Genomic DNA, 13040 nt, shown 5'->3' on the forward strand with positions numbered 1-13040 from the left:
GGCCCCGCGGCCGCCGCTTCCCGCAGCGGTTGTCCGGCGTTGCGGGGCTCTGCCCGCCGCGGGGTGGGTGCTGCCGTCGGGAGGGCTCCGGGCCGGGGGCGGCACGGCGCTCCGCGCGGGGAACGGCGGAGGGACGGCACCGCGACGGGACGAGCTGCCCCCGGGCTCGGCTGTGCGGGGCTCCCGGACTTTCCCCCTCCCCGGCGCGGGGCAGGGGCCAGGCTGCGGGGCAGAGAGACGCGAGGCGGGCGGGCGCTTGGTGGCTTTTACTCTAGATATGAAAGGAGACCAAACCATACAAAGTATTATGTACAGCTAAAATTCAACAATATATACAGAAAGGTCGCTCGGGAGGGAGGTCCAGCAGCAGGAGCGGGGTGTCGGGCTGCTCCGCGGGTCCGGCTGTCTGTCAGTCCGGCTGTCAGTCCGGCTGTATGCCTGTCAGTCCGACCGTCTATCCGTCTATCGGTCCGCCGGGGCTCGTAGGGTGCGGGGCTGCTGGCGGCTCTCCGTGCGGTTCCCGTCGTGCTGCAGCCGCTCCCCGTATGCGTGCAGTTCGCGCTGCGTGGCCGTGCTCCGAGCTCGCGGTACACTTTCATTCGCAACCAGTTCTTTTTATTTAATTTTCCCTCTTCGTTTCGTTACCCCTCCTTTTCTTTCCCTGTTTAATTTGTTCCCCCCTTCCGCATTCGGGGAATGACAGTGAGGGAGCTCGGAGCAGTCTCTCACCGCGCAGTGTCCATAGCTCACGGAACACAGAGAGACGGCCCCGCTGCGGTTCGGGTCCTTCTCGAGGGCGAAGTCAGCCAAAAGTCCGCGCACTCCGCACAGAAAGAGGCGGCGGTGCCCCGGGGTCCGAGTGAACATAGAGAGAAGCGTCTCCCCCGCGCCGCAGTGGGACGTGGCTCGTTCTGCCCGAGAGCGATCGCTGAGGTTACTTCAAAAAAATGAAACAAACGAAAGGCGAACCCCCCCCCCCCGCACCGCCGTTCCGCTCGGGCCGGGCCGCGCCGGGCGTCCTCGGGCCGTGGGTTGTCTCGGACAGTTCACATCATCTGCGGTCTCTGCATTGTGTCTTGGTGTGGAGAGGAGTACCAGTGGGAATAGCCGGGCATGTAGCTGTTGGGGGGCATGTTGACGCCCTTGGCAGACGCCGAAACGTCCCAGACCGGCGGCAGCGCCGGGGAGCGCGGGGACAGCGCGGCAGAGCCGGGCAGAGGGTCGCTCTCGTGGGGGTTGCTGCCCTGCTTCAGCAGCTTCTTAAACTTGGAGCGCTTGTTCTGGAACCAGATCTTCACCTGCAAGCGAAAGGCAGCGAACGTTAGGGCTGCGGGAACCGGGGCTGTGGGGCTGCGGTGTGAGCGCGGGGGCAATGGGTGCGGAGGCAGCGCCGGGACGGCCCGGGGATGGGGTGCGGCACGCATGGGGCGGGAGTCAGTGCGCTCTGCCGGTGCCTCGTTCCGAATTTGGGGGTGACTCCATCACCTGGCGGCCGTTGTCAGCCGCGGGCATCCGCCTGGTTTGGTGCCAAGAGAGAGGAGCCAATGGACAAAGGGCACCGTGCGCGCATCGCGCATCCCAAAGCGTGCGCGGGTCCTTCGGGGGGGAAAGAAGGGGGGCACAGCGGGGCCGGGCAGCGACTTTATTGGCACAGTTCTTGATCAGGAAATGGAAATCCTCATTTCTCAGAGAACTGCTGGCTGTGGGAACGGCTCCGGGCCCCGTCCCACCTCCCTGGCTGCACACGGGGCTGCAACCGGATCGGGCCACAGAACTCAAAGTTATTATAGAAATTACCAAAAGGGAAGGCAAACGTATGTATGAAACTACATGCCTCAAAATCTAACAAAGGCGGCTCCCAGTGTGAATCTGACCTCACGGACTCGGCAGATGCACCGTTAGGACTACGTCTATCTGCACCGTCAGCTCGGGCCCTTACACCTGCACAAGGGAAGCAGCGCACACCGCACCCATCGCTGAGGCCACCGGCTCTGTCTCCGTGCTTCACGTTTGAGGCGTATTTTAAACCCACTGCCTGGAAGCAGCTGCTACCGCTGGTCACGGCAAAGAACGGACTCTTCTCACTACCGCTCCCCCGGCCCAAACCCATCCGCCCGGCTTTTTCCGCTGAGCCCCTGCTCGGGGCCCTCCAGCCCCGCTCCCCGAGGCCGAGATGGGCCCGGCCCGGCTGTGCCCCGCGCTCGGCCCCGGCCCAGCGCCACCGCTCCGCGCACGGCCGCTCCGGTCCCCGCATCTCTCATCACCTCCGCACATTCTGCCCGGCGGCGAGCACCGCGTTGGCGTTCTCCATCCAGGCGCAATTAACCATCGAGCTCACAGGTATCTCCTAACGCGTTCCCGCTTCCCCTCTGCCTATAGGTCGCTGCGTGGCCCCGCTGTCAGCCCCGCACCGGGCCCAGCGCCTCCGCTTTGTTCTCCTCCTGCAGCCGGGCAGCGCTGGCGCTGCGATCGCTCCCATCCGAACGGAGAGGCAACTCCAGCACTTTATTGTGGCGGCGGAAGGGCCGAGGGAAGGGCCGAGGGAAGGGCCGAGGGAAGGGCCCCGCTCGGCTCCTCCGGCGGCGGAGAGCTGCGCGGCGCGCACAGATCCGAGCGCGGCGGTGCGGGGCCGGGCCCGGGGCAGCGGGCGATGCGGGGCCGCCGCAATTACCTGCGTCTGGGTCAGGCCGAGGGAGGCCGCCAGCTCGGCTCGCTCCGGGAGCGCCAGGTACTGAGTCTGCTGGAAGCGGTGGTTTAACGCCTGCAGCTGAAGGCTGGAGTAAATGGTTCGGGGCTTCCGGATCTTTTTCCCCTTCCCGTTGAATCTGATCTCGCCGTTTTCGATCACCGTCGTTTTCTGCTGATCTGCAAAGCGAAAAGCCGCAGCTGGGAGCTCGGCCGCAGATCCCCCCCCAGCCGTCCCCCCGGGCCGCGGACGCCACATAACACCGCGCGGCCCCCCCGGGAGAAAATAACTAACAATAAAAATAATGAGTAAAACAAAAAACGAAAGCGGAAGGTTTGGGAGCCAGGGCCCCGCGGCCGCACACAGCTCATCGCCCGGCGCTCGGGAGGCAGCAGCCCGAGACCTGCAACAATGCTTTCCCACCCCCTTCGCCCCTCCGCACGCAGCACGCAAACATCGGCTCCCTGCGAAAAACAGCGTTACGCGGACATCGACGAGACGGCCCCGCGGCGCGATGGGGGCTGCCGGCCCCGGGGGGAGGAAAGGAGGGGGGGGCACGGCGAAGGGGAGAGGCGAGGGGGGAGGCCGGAGCTCCGGGCCCCGCTCACCTGCGTCGTCCGGCCGCGTCTGGCTGGGCGCGCCGCTGGTGTGGTAGGACTGCAGGTAGGGGCTGTGCTGCGAGTGGCTCACGTAGGGGTAGGCGGCGAGCGAGCGGTGGTTGTAGGAGCCGCCGGTGCCGGAGTAGGGCGAGCTGTGGTGGTGGTGCTGGTGGTGCGGGTGCGAGCCGGCGGCGGAGTGCAGGCAGTGCAGCGGGTAGTGCGCTCCGGCCATGGCCGGCGAGCTCTGCTGCGAGTGGGGCGGCGGCGGCGGCTGCGGCGGCGGCTGCTGCTGCCCGAACTCCATGAAGGCGGATTTGGAGGAGTCCTGCGCGTCCAACCCGTCAGCCATCGTGGTCATGGTCATCATCGACGGCGGGGAGGCAGAGAGCGAGGCTCTCCGGCTCGCCCCCCGCGCCCGGCCGCCCTGCCCGGCCACCGCCGCGGCACCGCTGGAGGCGGCGGGTTTATTTTTTTAAGGCTCCCGTAGTGCGAGAGGGGCCTTGTTAACCGAGGGAGGGGAGGAGAAGGGGAGGGCTGTGTGCGGAGGGGGGGGGAAGGGGGGGCAGGGCTACTCCCGGCGCGTTTTGTCCCCGCTCCTCATCCCCCCGCCGGGTGTTTTTGGGGGCTGGCGGAGTCCCGGGCGGAGGTTTTAAGGTGGCTTCTGCCAAAGTTGGGCTCCGGCGCGCCTTCGGCGTGAAGGGCAGGGACGCCACAAGTCGAATGGTTCGGCTCCGGAGGGCAGCGCTTCCCCATTGGTCACTCAGCCTCCTGACGTCACCGCCCCGGCGCGCCACCGCGCGCGCAGCCCGCGGGGGCGCGCAACTCCCCGCCTCCCCCCGCCCCGCGCAGAACGAGGAGCGCGCGTTGCGCGGGGCGGGATGAGGTGCGGGGCGAGGGGATGCGCGCCCTCAACCCCCCCTTCCCCCTTCCCTCGCCTTTCAATCCCGATTTGCGCGCTATTTTCGCTCTTGCGCGCCGCCGTCGGCCGCGCGCGCGCTCCCCGCGCCTTTTTTTTTCCCGCATTATTATTATTATTTCTTTTTCCGCCTGCGAGCAGCCGGCTCCCGTAATCGCTTTCAAATATATGCAAATGGCTACGTGCGGTTAGCGGTTTTGGCAAAGCTTGATTAGGATATAAACGACCCAAGGAAAAGCGCCTTCGCCCTAAATTTGTCTTTAGATTACAATTCCGGTTGATTTTATTTTATTGTCAACATTGTTAATGATAAAAATAGAGTCGTTTTACAGTTATTTTTACTTTCTGGAAGGAGGCAATTAGACTTCTAATCAGGAATACACAAAAATCTCCCATGATTAACTGCAGTACTTTGTTCAAATTGCTGCTATAAAATTCAGAACAATTTGCCTGTAATGATTATGGACTGGGTTTATTTTGGGAGGTGGAATAAAAGTGGATATAGCATAAATTATCCTCTAATTATACACCAGTGTCGCCTCAATTATCCTCTTATCAAAATGGTTGTCTAACTGCCGCATTTAGTTTCAATTCTCTCCTTTTTTTCTATAAAAAGAACTTCATACCTTGTTATTATTAATCCATTTATTATTTGCAAGGGGATTTATATCCGAGCATCCAGGTGGTACTACCACTTCTCTCTCAAAGATGGACCGGGGAAAGACATTAACTTTGATCCGGCACCGCGGAGGATCTCTCTCCCCTCTCTCCCCTCTCCCTCTCTTTTCCCCTTTCCCTCGCTGAACTCTCCTCTCGGGCAGCACAGCTCCAGAGCCGACCCCAGCGCGGAGGACTGAGGTAGGAAGGACACGGCGTAGCGAGAACCGAAGGTTTCCGCAGCGGGAAGGGGCTGCTTGGATGGAGGCTGCGGGCTTTGAAAACCAACACCGGCACCGGCGGCCGCCGCTTGCGAAGCCCTCGCAGCCTGGAGAGCCCCGGAGCAGCGCAGGTCCCGATACCGCCTCGCACCGCGGCTGTCCCAGAGGACGCGTTCATAGATTTTTTTGTTTGTTTGTTTCCTTTATTTATTTATTTATTTATTATTATTTTTAACACATCGCTCTCGGAAATATTCAGAAGGTTATTATTCTTGTTAGTGTTATTCCGGATTGTTTTTTTTTTTTTTTTTTTTTTTTTTTTTTCTGATTTCCTATTCTTCATTTCTTTTTGCTGCTGTTTGCCTCCCTCAGTCCGGGCTGCTGGGGGTGCAGCCGCTGGTGCCGGGGGCTGCGGGGTTGCGGTAGTCGGGCAGGGGAGCCCCGGGCCCGGCGTTCGGCTTCGGGAGCTGCGAAGGGGCTTTGGAGGGGGGCGGGGGGGCTGCGGGGAGGGGGTCGTACCCCCCCCCCCCCAACAGCTCCCGTCGGTGTTTCACTTCTTGAGCTTTCGGAGTCGGTTCAGTGACTCTGAATGCGGCTGAAGTGTCCTGCCTTGTTCCCCGGCTTTAACACGAGTTCCACTTGAACACGCGAAAGGGAAACCTGAGCCGGCGCGTATAGCCCCACAGCGAATAAAAATATAGAGAACGGGGAGAGAAGGGAGAGAGAGTTCCTTCTGGGACTCCGTGTGCGTGGCTGTGGGGGACGTGCTCCATGGCTCAGGTCCATTCGGCAGTGGTACTGCTGTATCCCCTCCAGCTCGCTGCTAACATCACCAAGGCGCTTTCCCGCAGGTGCACACATTGGCATTTTCTCCAGCAGCCCGAGCACGCGTAACAAAAGGTGTCAGAAAATGGTCCGGGGAGTGATTGCGACACGGCGCTTCCTTATTTCGAAACAATTCCCTCTGCACAATGGATGCTAGTCGGGAATCGGGACGGGCTGGGCATGCAGAACGCTTTGCTTTAGTATCGAGGTGCCTCCTCGCAGAAAGGGTCGAGGAGTCTGAGTCAGACACCGCGGAGCAAAAAGGACAGCGAGAAGGGGAGGGAGCCCCGCGGAGCTGCTCCCCTCGGAGGGCGGCAGTGCGACCGGCCGGACCCGGGCCCGGCTCAGGTGTCCCCGGGAGCCGGCGGTGGGGCGCCGGGGGAGCGGGAGCGGCCGGGGACACCCCGGCACCCCGCGCTGCTCCCCCCGCAGCGTTCAGCTACCCTCGGGAGCCGTCGGGACAGCTGACTCCATCCAGCCTCACACCGATCGTTTCCTCCAATTTAATTAGGCAAATCTCCCGGTATGGAGCTGCCGTTGATTGGCCGATGTTAAAGACATGGCTGCAAGGAGTCAAGCTGCTTGTCAATATTTATTGTTTTCTTTTTCTTCCCCCTCGAACCCCTGCTTTCTTCGTGTCCTCTGACACGAAGGGACCACACTTTGGTGTCGTGTGGGAGGCGGCAGATGTGGGGGTGTTTCTTCTCCCACGGGCCCCGGGTATGGCGGGGATGCCGGGGATCCAACCCGCGCCAGCCACGGGTTGAAGAAATAAAACCTCAGGACTTGAAGGCAGAGGGGTGAGCCGGGGTGAGCCCCGGTCTGCTTTCCCCCTGTCGGGCTCCCCGCAAGCCCCCACACTCGCCCAGGGGCACGGAGGCCTCCGCACCCCGAACCGGCTGCGAGCAGGGGAGCAGCGCGGCCTCGGTGCCCTCCGTGTCCCCGCGGTCACGGGCGGAAAGCGGGCAGCGCGCACCGGGCAGACCGTGAGAGGGACGGGGTGACTTCGTGCCGCCGCTGCCCCGTGTCACGTTAAGCTGCGTCTCTTTAATGATGTCTCTTTAATGATGTGCCTTACTCACAAGTAAGGCTTTCAAAAGACCAACGCGTATGCGTGGTTTAAAGTCGCATTTGCGGGTCGAAAGATGTCTCAGAAGACACAACGTTTAGGAGCTGGAGAACAACAGGAAACGGGGTTCTATTTTTAGGGTATGAAAGGAAGTTAATATAAGCGGCCAGAGGTTTCCTATATGCCTCGGAGCACCTTCTGTTCCATTCATTCATTCATTCATTCATGCGTTCAACAATAACAACAGGGGAAAACAAACATTCCCCTTTTCTTTCTCATCCCCTCGCAGGCTTTGTGCGGGTGGGCTCTGCGAGCGGCAGGATCCCGTGCCGGGTTGTTCCGCGCGTGGTTTGCTGGGGTCGGCAGCTGATGGCGCTCCCCAGGAGTGCGCTCGTTTGGTGCGGAGTAGCTGAGGGGCTGAGGGATGCTTGGCGCGTATCTTCCCACCCCAGTTCACGTGAGGGCCAGGGAGAGTGTTCTCTGTCCCGTTCCGAGCAGGGAAGAAGCGTCTTTCAGGAATGACATCCGTGCGCGCGTTTTTTTTTTCCCCGAGAGAACCCACAAGCAATCCAGGCTCGCAATACTGTTTTTAAAAGGGACAGAGAAACGCTCAAGTTTGGTGAGAGGACGAGGCTCAGTGCCTGACCCTACGCTTTTTAAACAACAGAATCGAATGAACAAAGGAAAGGGCAGAGCGCTGGGGTCTCCGAAAAGCGCTGGGTGGGGAGAGGTGGGAAGCAGGGGAATATTCCTGCTGGCGGCGAGCTGCTCCAGACACATTCTTGCGGAGCGGCTCCCACCGCAGAGGCACGGGATTTCTCTCCGGCTGCAGAGCGGCTTCCACGCCCCCGAAAATCGCACGCTCGTGAAAATGGCACACTCGTGAACACTGAAAATCGCACGCACGCGTGCCGCGGCTTTCGGAGCGCTACTCGGGCCACGCCAAGCGGTCGCGCAGAAGCGTTTGCCCTGCGGCGAGCGAATGCTCCCGACCTATTTTAGGGAGAGCCTCTGGATTTCAAGCCGCTACCATCGGAACAGACAGGCAGGCGTCGATGGCTTTCCATACCGCGAGTGTGAAGGAAGTGGCGGGGGCGGAGGGGTAAACCCCAAGCCCGGCCTCGCAGCTGGATCCCACACGCCGCTTTCTATGTCGGAGCGTGGGTCAAAATAATGGGAGGCAGAAGGGGAAAGATCCAGAGGGAACCAGCCACTGTCTCTTGTACAGATTTGTAGCGAAGGCTTCGCTGTAATTAAAACCTTACAGCCAGATTCGTTCAATGTGTGGCTCTGCGGAGAGCCGGGGGTTGGGGCTTTTTGTTTGCTTAATGTTTTGTTTTGCTGTTGTCGTTGGTTGTCTCCCCCGACGGGGTGTGGGATGGGGGCGGGTATCTGCTTTGAAATGGAATTCGGCTCCGGGCTGCGGGAGGGGGACGGGACCCCGCGGAGCCGGGGCAGAGGGCCGTCCGCCTCCCGCACCTGCCCAGGTATGCCGCCACGCAGCGGGGGGGCCCTGGGGAGACCCTGCGGCTCTCTCCTCCCTGCGGGACACGGGACCCGCGGGGGGTCCATCCGCTGTGGGGCGGGGGGAGCAGACCCCTGGGGCAGCCGCGGGTGTGCGGAGCTCTGCCCGCGGGGTTTCGCTTTGGCTGCTTCCCCGGCGGCGCGGGAGCTGCTGAAACAGAGATGTTGGTTTTAGCGGGGACTCGTGTTGGTTTGTTTTCTTTTCAATTGAAAGAAAAAACAACAACAAGAATGAACCTCTTCTTCTGGCAGCAGCAGAAGACGCCATCCAATATAAAAAAAAAAAAAAAAAAAAAAAAGAAAGAAAAAGAAAAACCACCGCTCTCAAGTGCCCATCTTGGAAGGGATCAGAGGTGGATGGAAACCCGAGGCTCTTTCAAGTCGGGGCAGAGGCTGCAATTTCTGTTGCGGCAGCGGCCGCCTGTTCCCGAGCCAGAGCCGCGCACCGCCCGCAGTGCGGCCCCGATGGGGGAGAGGGGCTTTAACTGCGGCAACGAGCGCGGGGTCCTCTCCCTGCAGTCTGATCGCCTTCGTTTATTTTTAGTACGCTTCAGATGCCTACACGTTTCCCTTGTTGAGATCAGTGCAATTATTTACTCTACCTTTAGGGATGCATTTACCCAAGCGCTGAATGAAAATGTAGTAAACACCGCGCAAAGTCAATGCAGTTATTGAGGTTTATTTAATAGGAAAAGAAGTAAATATCCGGGCTTCGCTCGTTCCTCCAGGCAGCCTCGTTATCTCGAGTCGACTGCGAGGAGGGCTCTTCGCTCATTGCCATGTAATGAGATTGCCCGATGGGTTTATCTCGCATCTCCATCTCTCTACAGCCTCTTTTGTCAGGGTCTCAACGGACTATAAAAACAAATCTAGAAGTTAATTTAGCAAGGTAATCCGGAGCGATCCATTATCTGATCTCTCTACAGAAACCCATCTATAGGCGAGATCCCAGATCTCAGGGCGTAAAAAAGAAGGGACCAACATAACACTGCCTGAGGCGGCTTCGGTCCCCCCGTACCGAGGGAGCCGCTCCGTGCCGGCGGTCCGAGGCTCACCGCGAGCTGCCCTCCTCCCGACTAGAATTATTTTTTATTAGTTTTAATGATTAAATTTAATTTTATTTGGGGAGAGGAGCTGGCCGACTCTCCCCACCTGCCCGACCCACGCCCAGCCCGGCAAAGCTGCGGAGGGATGCGGGGGGGAGGAGGTGGGAGCTCCGCAGCGCGGGGTGCGGAGGCAGCGGGCTCTGACAGCAGGGCTGAAACGAATCAGCTCGGGATTGACTTCCCTGTGCTGCGAATTGCAGCGAGCAGCCCTCGCCCGCCCGCCCGGGCAGGTTTTGTTACACGTGCCGCTATAAATACACGGTCCCAGCCCTCCTTCCTCGCCGTAGCGCTCTTTTCGACAAAGCAGAAAGCAAAACGGGGAGAAGCGATTTTCTTTTTTAAATGAAGACATTTATAAGTAACCTAATTTCGTATCGTGGAAGTGAATTTCATGCTAGGATATATTTTGCACAACGTGTAATCTTTTAGAGCCGGAAGACATTTAATTAAAGCCACATTCGGCGCGGCACAGCTCAGCAGCAGTCACACGACCCATGCCTCATTCACATTCAGGATCCGTCGCGGATTTACATTGTTTTAACACGGGACACCGCGGCTGTGACAGAGCTGCGAGGCCCGAGAGAGGCGCGGGGTTCCCGCAGGGGAGCTCCCGGCTCCTCACAGCGCTGGGGCAGAGGGAGCGGTGCCCGAGGACGGGCCGGAGCCGTGTGTGCGGGGAGCCCGTGGGCCGCCCGGGCCGGGATGGTCTCAGGGAACCCTCCTGAGAGCCAGCGCTGCGCGTTCCTCCGGCCCCGGGGTTCTGGGGGAAACGGAGTAAATAAACCCAAACTCAAATCTCCCCTCCGGCCCCCTATAATAATTCCCAATCTTTCAATGAGAACCCCCCCCCCCCGCCCCCCACGCCGCTCCTCCCTCCGCCGCGCTGCTTCGTTTTGCGGGTGAGAAAGCGCAGCGGGCAACCCAGAGCGGAGGGGCTCTGGTTAGTTTCCCGGTAGGGGTAATTAAAAGTATTAATTGGCTGTGTCGACAGCTTAAACAGACAGGTGCTGCTGAGAGGCCTCGTTAATCTTCCCGTCGTCACGGAGCGGCGGTGGGAACGGGCCGGGGGAGGCGGCGCAGGTGCGGGCCGGGCGCCCTCCGCACGCAGCCATCGCCGTTCCCCGGCACTCCGCCAGAGCCTCCCGGCCTTGTCTTCCCGCATCTCCTCGGCCTGCTCTAAGAGAGAGCTCGGACAGCCCCTCGGGGTTCCTCCACGCCTCGTAGTCCCTCTCCCCACAGGCGCGCACTCCGCGCTCTCAGCCAAAGCCAGTATGCGGGGCCGGGACGGCCGCACCTCGCCCCGGGCACCCGGCAGCCCCGCACACCGGCCGGCCTCTGCGAGCGGCTCTGCGCTCGGCCCCCTGCGCTGCTCGGGCTCTGCCTGCCTACATCAGTGTGCGTTTTGTTCCCCCTTAGCTCTAAACCAACAAAACACAGCCTTACCTGGAGGATCGGAGTGTTTTTTTATTTTCATAACAAGGGATATTCCCTGCGTTACACACACATACACAACGCGCGCACACGCACTAACCAATGGAAAAGCAAGATATGAGAGTTTGATGCTCTGCTGTGACACGAATAATTGTTGCATCGCGTAACTTCCTATATCTCGGTTTTAATTTGCGGTGAACCAAACAAATATATTTGCGATTTTTAAATAAGCACTCTATGTAATAAATGGGAACATTGTGCATGAATGCCGTTTCTTCCCCTTTTCTTCAGAAGACGTTATTAGCTCTGACAGCATGCAGCTCAGGTTTGGAGGAGAGGATTTTGTAAAGGGATGACAGACAGGAAGGGCAGCAATCATGGGCTTCTCGGGCTAAAGCTTTTTTTCTTTTTTATCAGAATGTTCTGTTCGATGCCATTTATCCTTGATGATAGAAAATTGCTCTGTTGCCAGGACGCTGCTGCTGAAATAGAGGGCAGGAGCCACATTTCCATTTTGCAGCTTGAAAGCTATTCAAATGAATTTGCAGAAAGGGGGGAAAATCTAGAGATAAACAAATGAGAATAAATCGAGTTCCCCTTTCCTTTCTTTTCCTCCCTCTCCTTCTCCCTCTCTCTGGCCGTGTGTGTATGTGCGCGCGTACGAAGGAAGCGCTCATTTTCTGCGTACGGATTTTGGTTCATCAGTGTTTGCAGCACCTGAGGAGCGCTCTAAATCAGGGAACGTTTATTTGCCGCCGATCCGGCCCCTGAACGTGGAAACATATTAGAGAAATTTATGTACGCGTGTGTGCGGTATGCAGCCACCCACAATTTTCTATGCGTGTGTACACAGACAAATCCAGAAATGCGGTGTTTGTGTGCGAGACGGAGAGGAAATCAAAAACCGCGACATCCTCCTCCTAGAGGTGTGACTGCTCCCACCGTTGACGTGCCGGTTCTGGTGAAATACCCCGCCGGTTCAGAACAATTAAAATGTGAAAGGCTGCAGCCGTGGCACCGCGCTTCCATCCCACCCAGCCGAATGGGAGCCCTCTGTTTCCCTCCCGGTCCCGCCGGGTATTTCCGGAGTCCCGAGGAGCGGCAGCACCGCGTCTGGCTGCAATCCAGCACGCAGTCCGACGGCTAATTTTTAAACAGTTTTAAACTAAGCTTTGAATAAAACAAAGCCAGAAACATTATTTATACGTCGGAACGAATAGAGTGACGAGTGACCGTGCTCTTCCTCCGCCGGTGACTCAAGGCTCGACTCGGCTCAAACCCAGGCAGAGGAAACGCGCGCAGGTTGTTCAGCGCTCCTCTCCTGGCGCCCTCGGCGGGGCCGGCAGGGATGCAGAGCTCGGGGCTTCCGTGGGTTTGACCTCAGCCCCCAGCGAAGCCCGCTGCCAGCCGGGCAGGGCGCTGAGGGCGTTACGCGGTGCCCCCCGGAAGACAGAGTTTCAAGTGACCGTAATCTATGTGATGACACGCTACTTTTGGTCGGCGTGGATTTTTTGGTTTTTTTTGTTTTGTTTTTCTCTATGTCGTTCCAGCCGAGTTTTAGCTGCCATTAATCTATAATTAGCACGTTGGCTTCTGGCACGGTGCGTTTCCACGCGGCGCCCGGTTAGATGTGGTTCCTTCCGCAAGGGAGAAAATTCTGGAGCGCAGAAACCAGTGGGACAGAGGCCGGAGGAGCGGGATTGATTTATCGGACCCGGCCAATCGCTCTTCCATAAACGCCCGAGCAGCCGAGCGTGCGACTTCATTACTGATCTTTAAAGCTCCCTTCGGCAGCGAACACCGCGTAAACCGCACCGAGCCCCGGTCACCGCCGCCATCGGATCGGGCTCGGCGCTGCGACCCGGGGCTCCGGCGCTCCCGGCCTCGGGGGGCTGCGCGCGGGGCCGCTCGGACTCGGAGCCCTCCCGGCCCTCCCTTCCCGCCGCGCTGCGGAGGCGGTGCCGGGCGGCGGCGCGGAGCCGGCCGGGCTGCCGGGGAGCGGCGGG

General features: G+C 59.5%; 1 protein-coding gene across 1 annotated transcript; it reads right to left on the reverse strand.

Annotated features, from left to right (window-relative positions):
* Positions 1 to 257: 257 nt before the first annotated feature.
* DLX6 (distal-less homeobox 6) lies at positions 258 to 3981 on the reverse strand. The gene is made up of 3 exons (XM_090142770.1): positions 3295 to 3981; positions 2672 to 2865; positions 258 to 1298 (listed from the first exon to the last, which is right to left on the reverse strand). The coding sequence occupies exons 1-3, from the start codon at positions 3650 to 3652 to the stop codon at positions 1047 to 1049; spliced, it is 804 nt and encodes a 267-aa protein (XP_089998896.1). The 5' UTR covers positions 3653 to 3981; the 3' UTR covers positions 258 to 1046.
* Positions 3982 to 13040: the final 9059 nt, after the last annotated feature.

Source organism: Phasianus colchicus, chromosome 6 (genome assembly GCF_987193195.1).
Source record: "Phasianus colchicus chromosome 6, bPhaCol1.hap1.1, whole genome shotgun sequence".
In the NCBI taxonomy this organism is placed as follows: Eukaryota; Metazoa; Chordata; class Aves; order Galliformes; family Phasianidae; genus Phasianus; species Phasianus colchicus.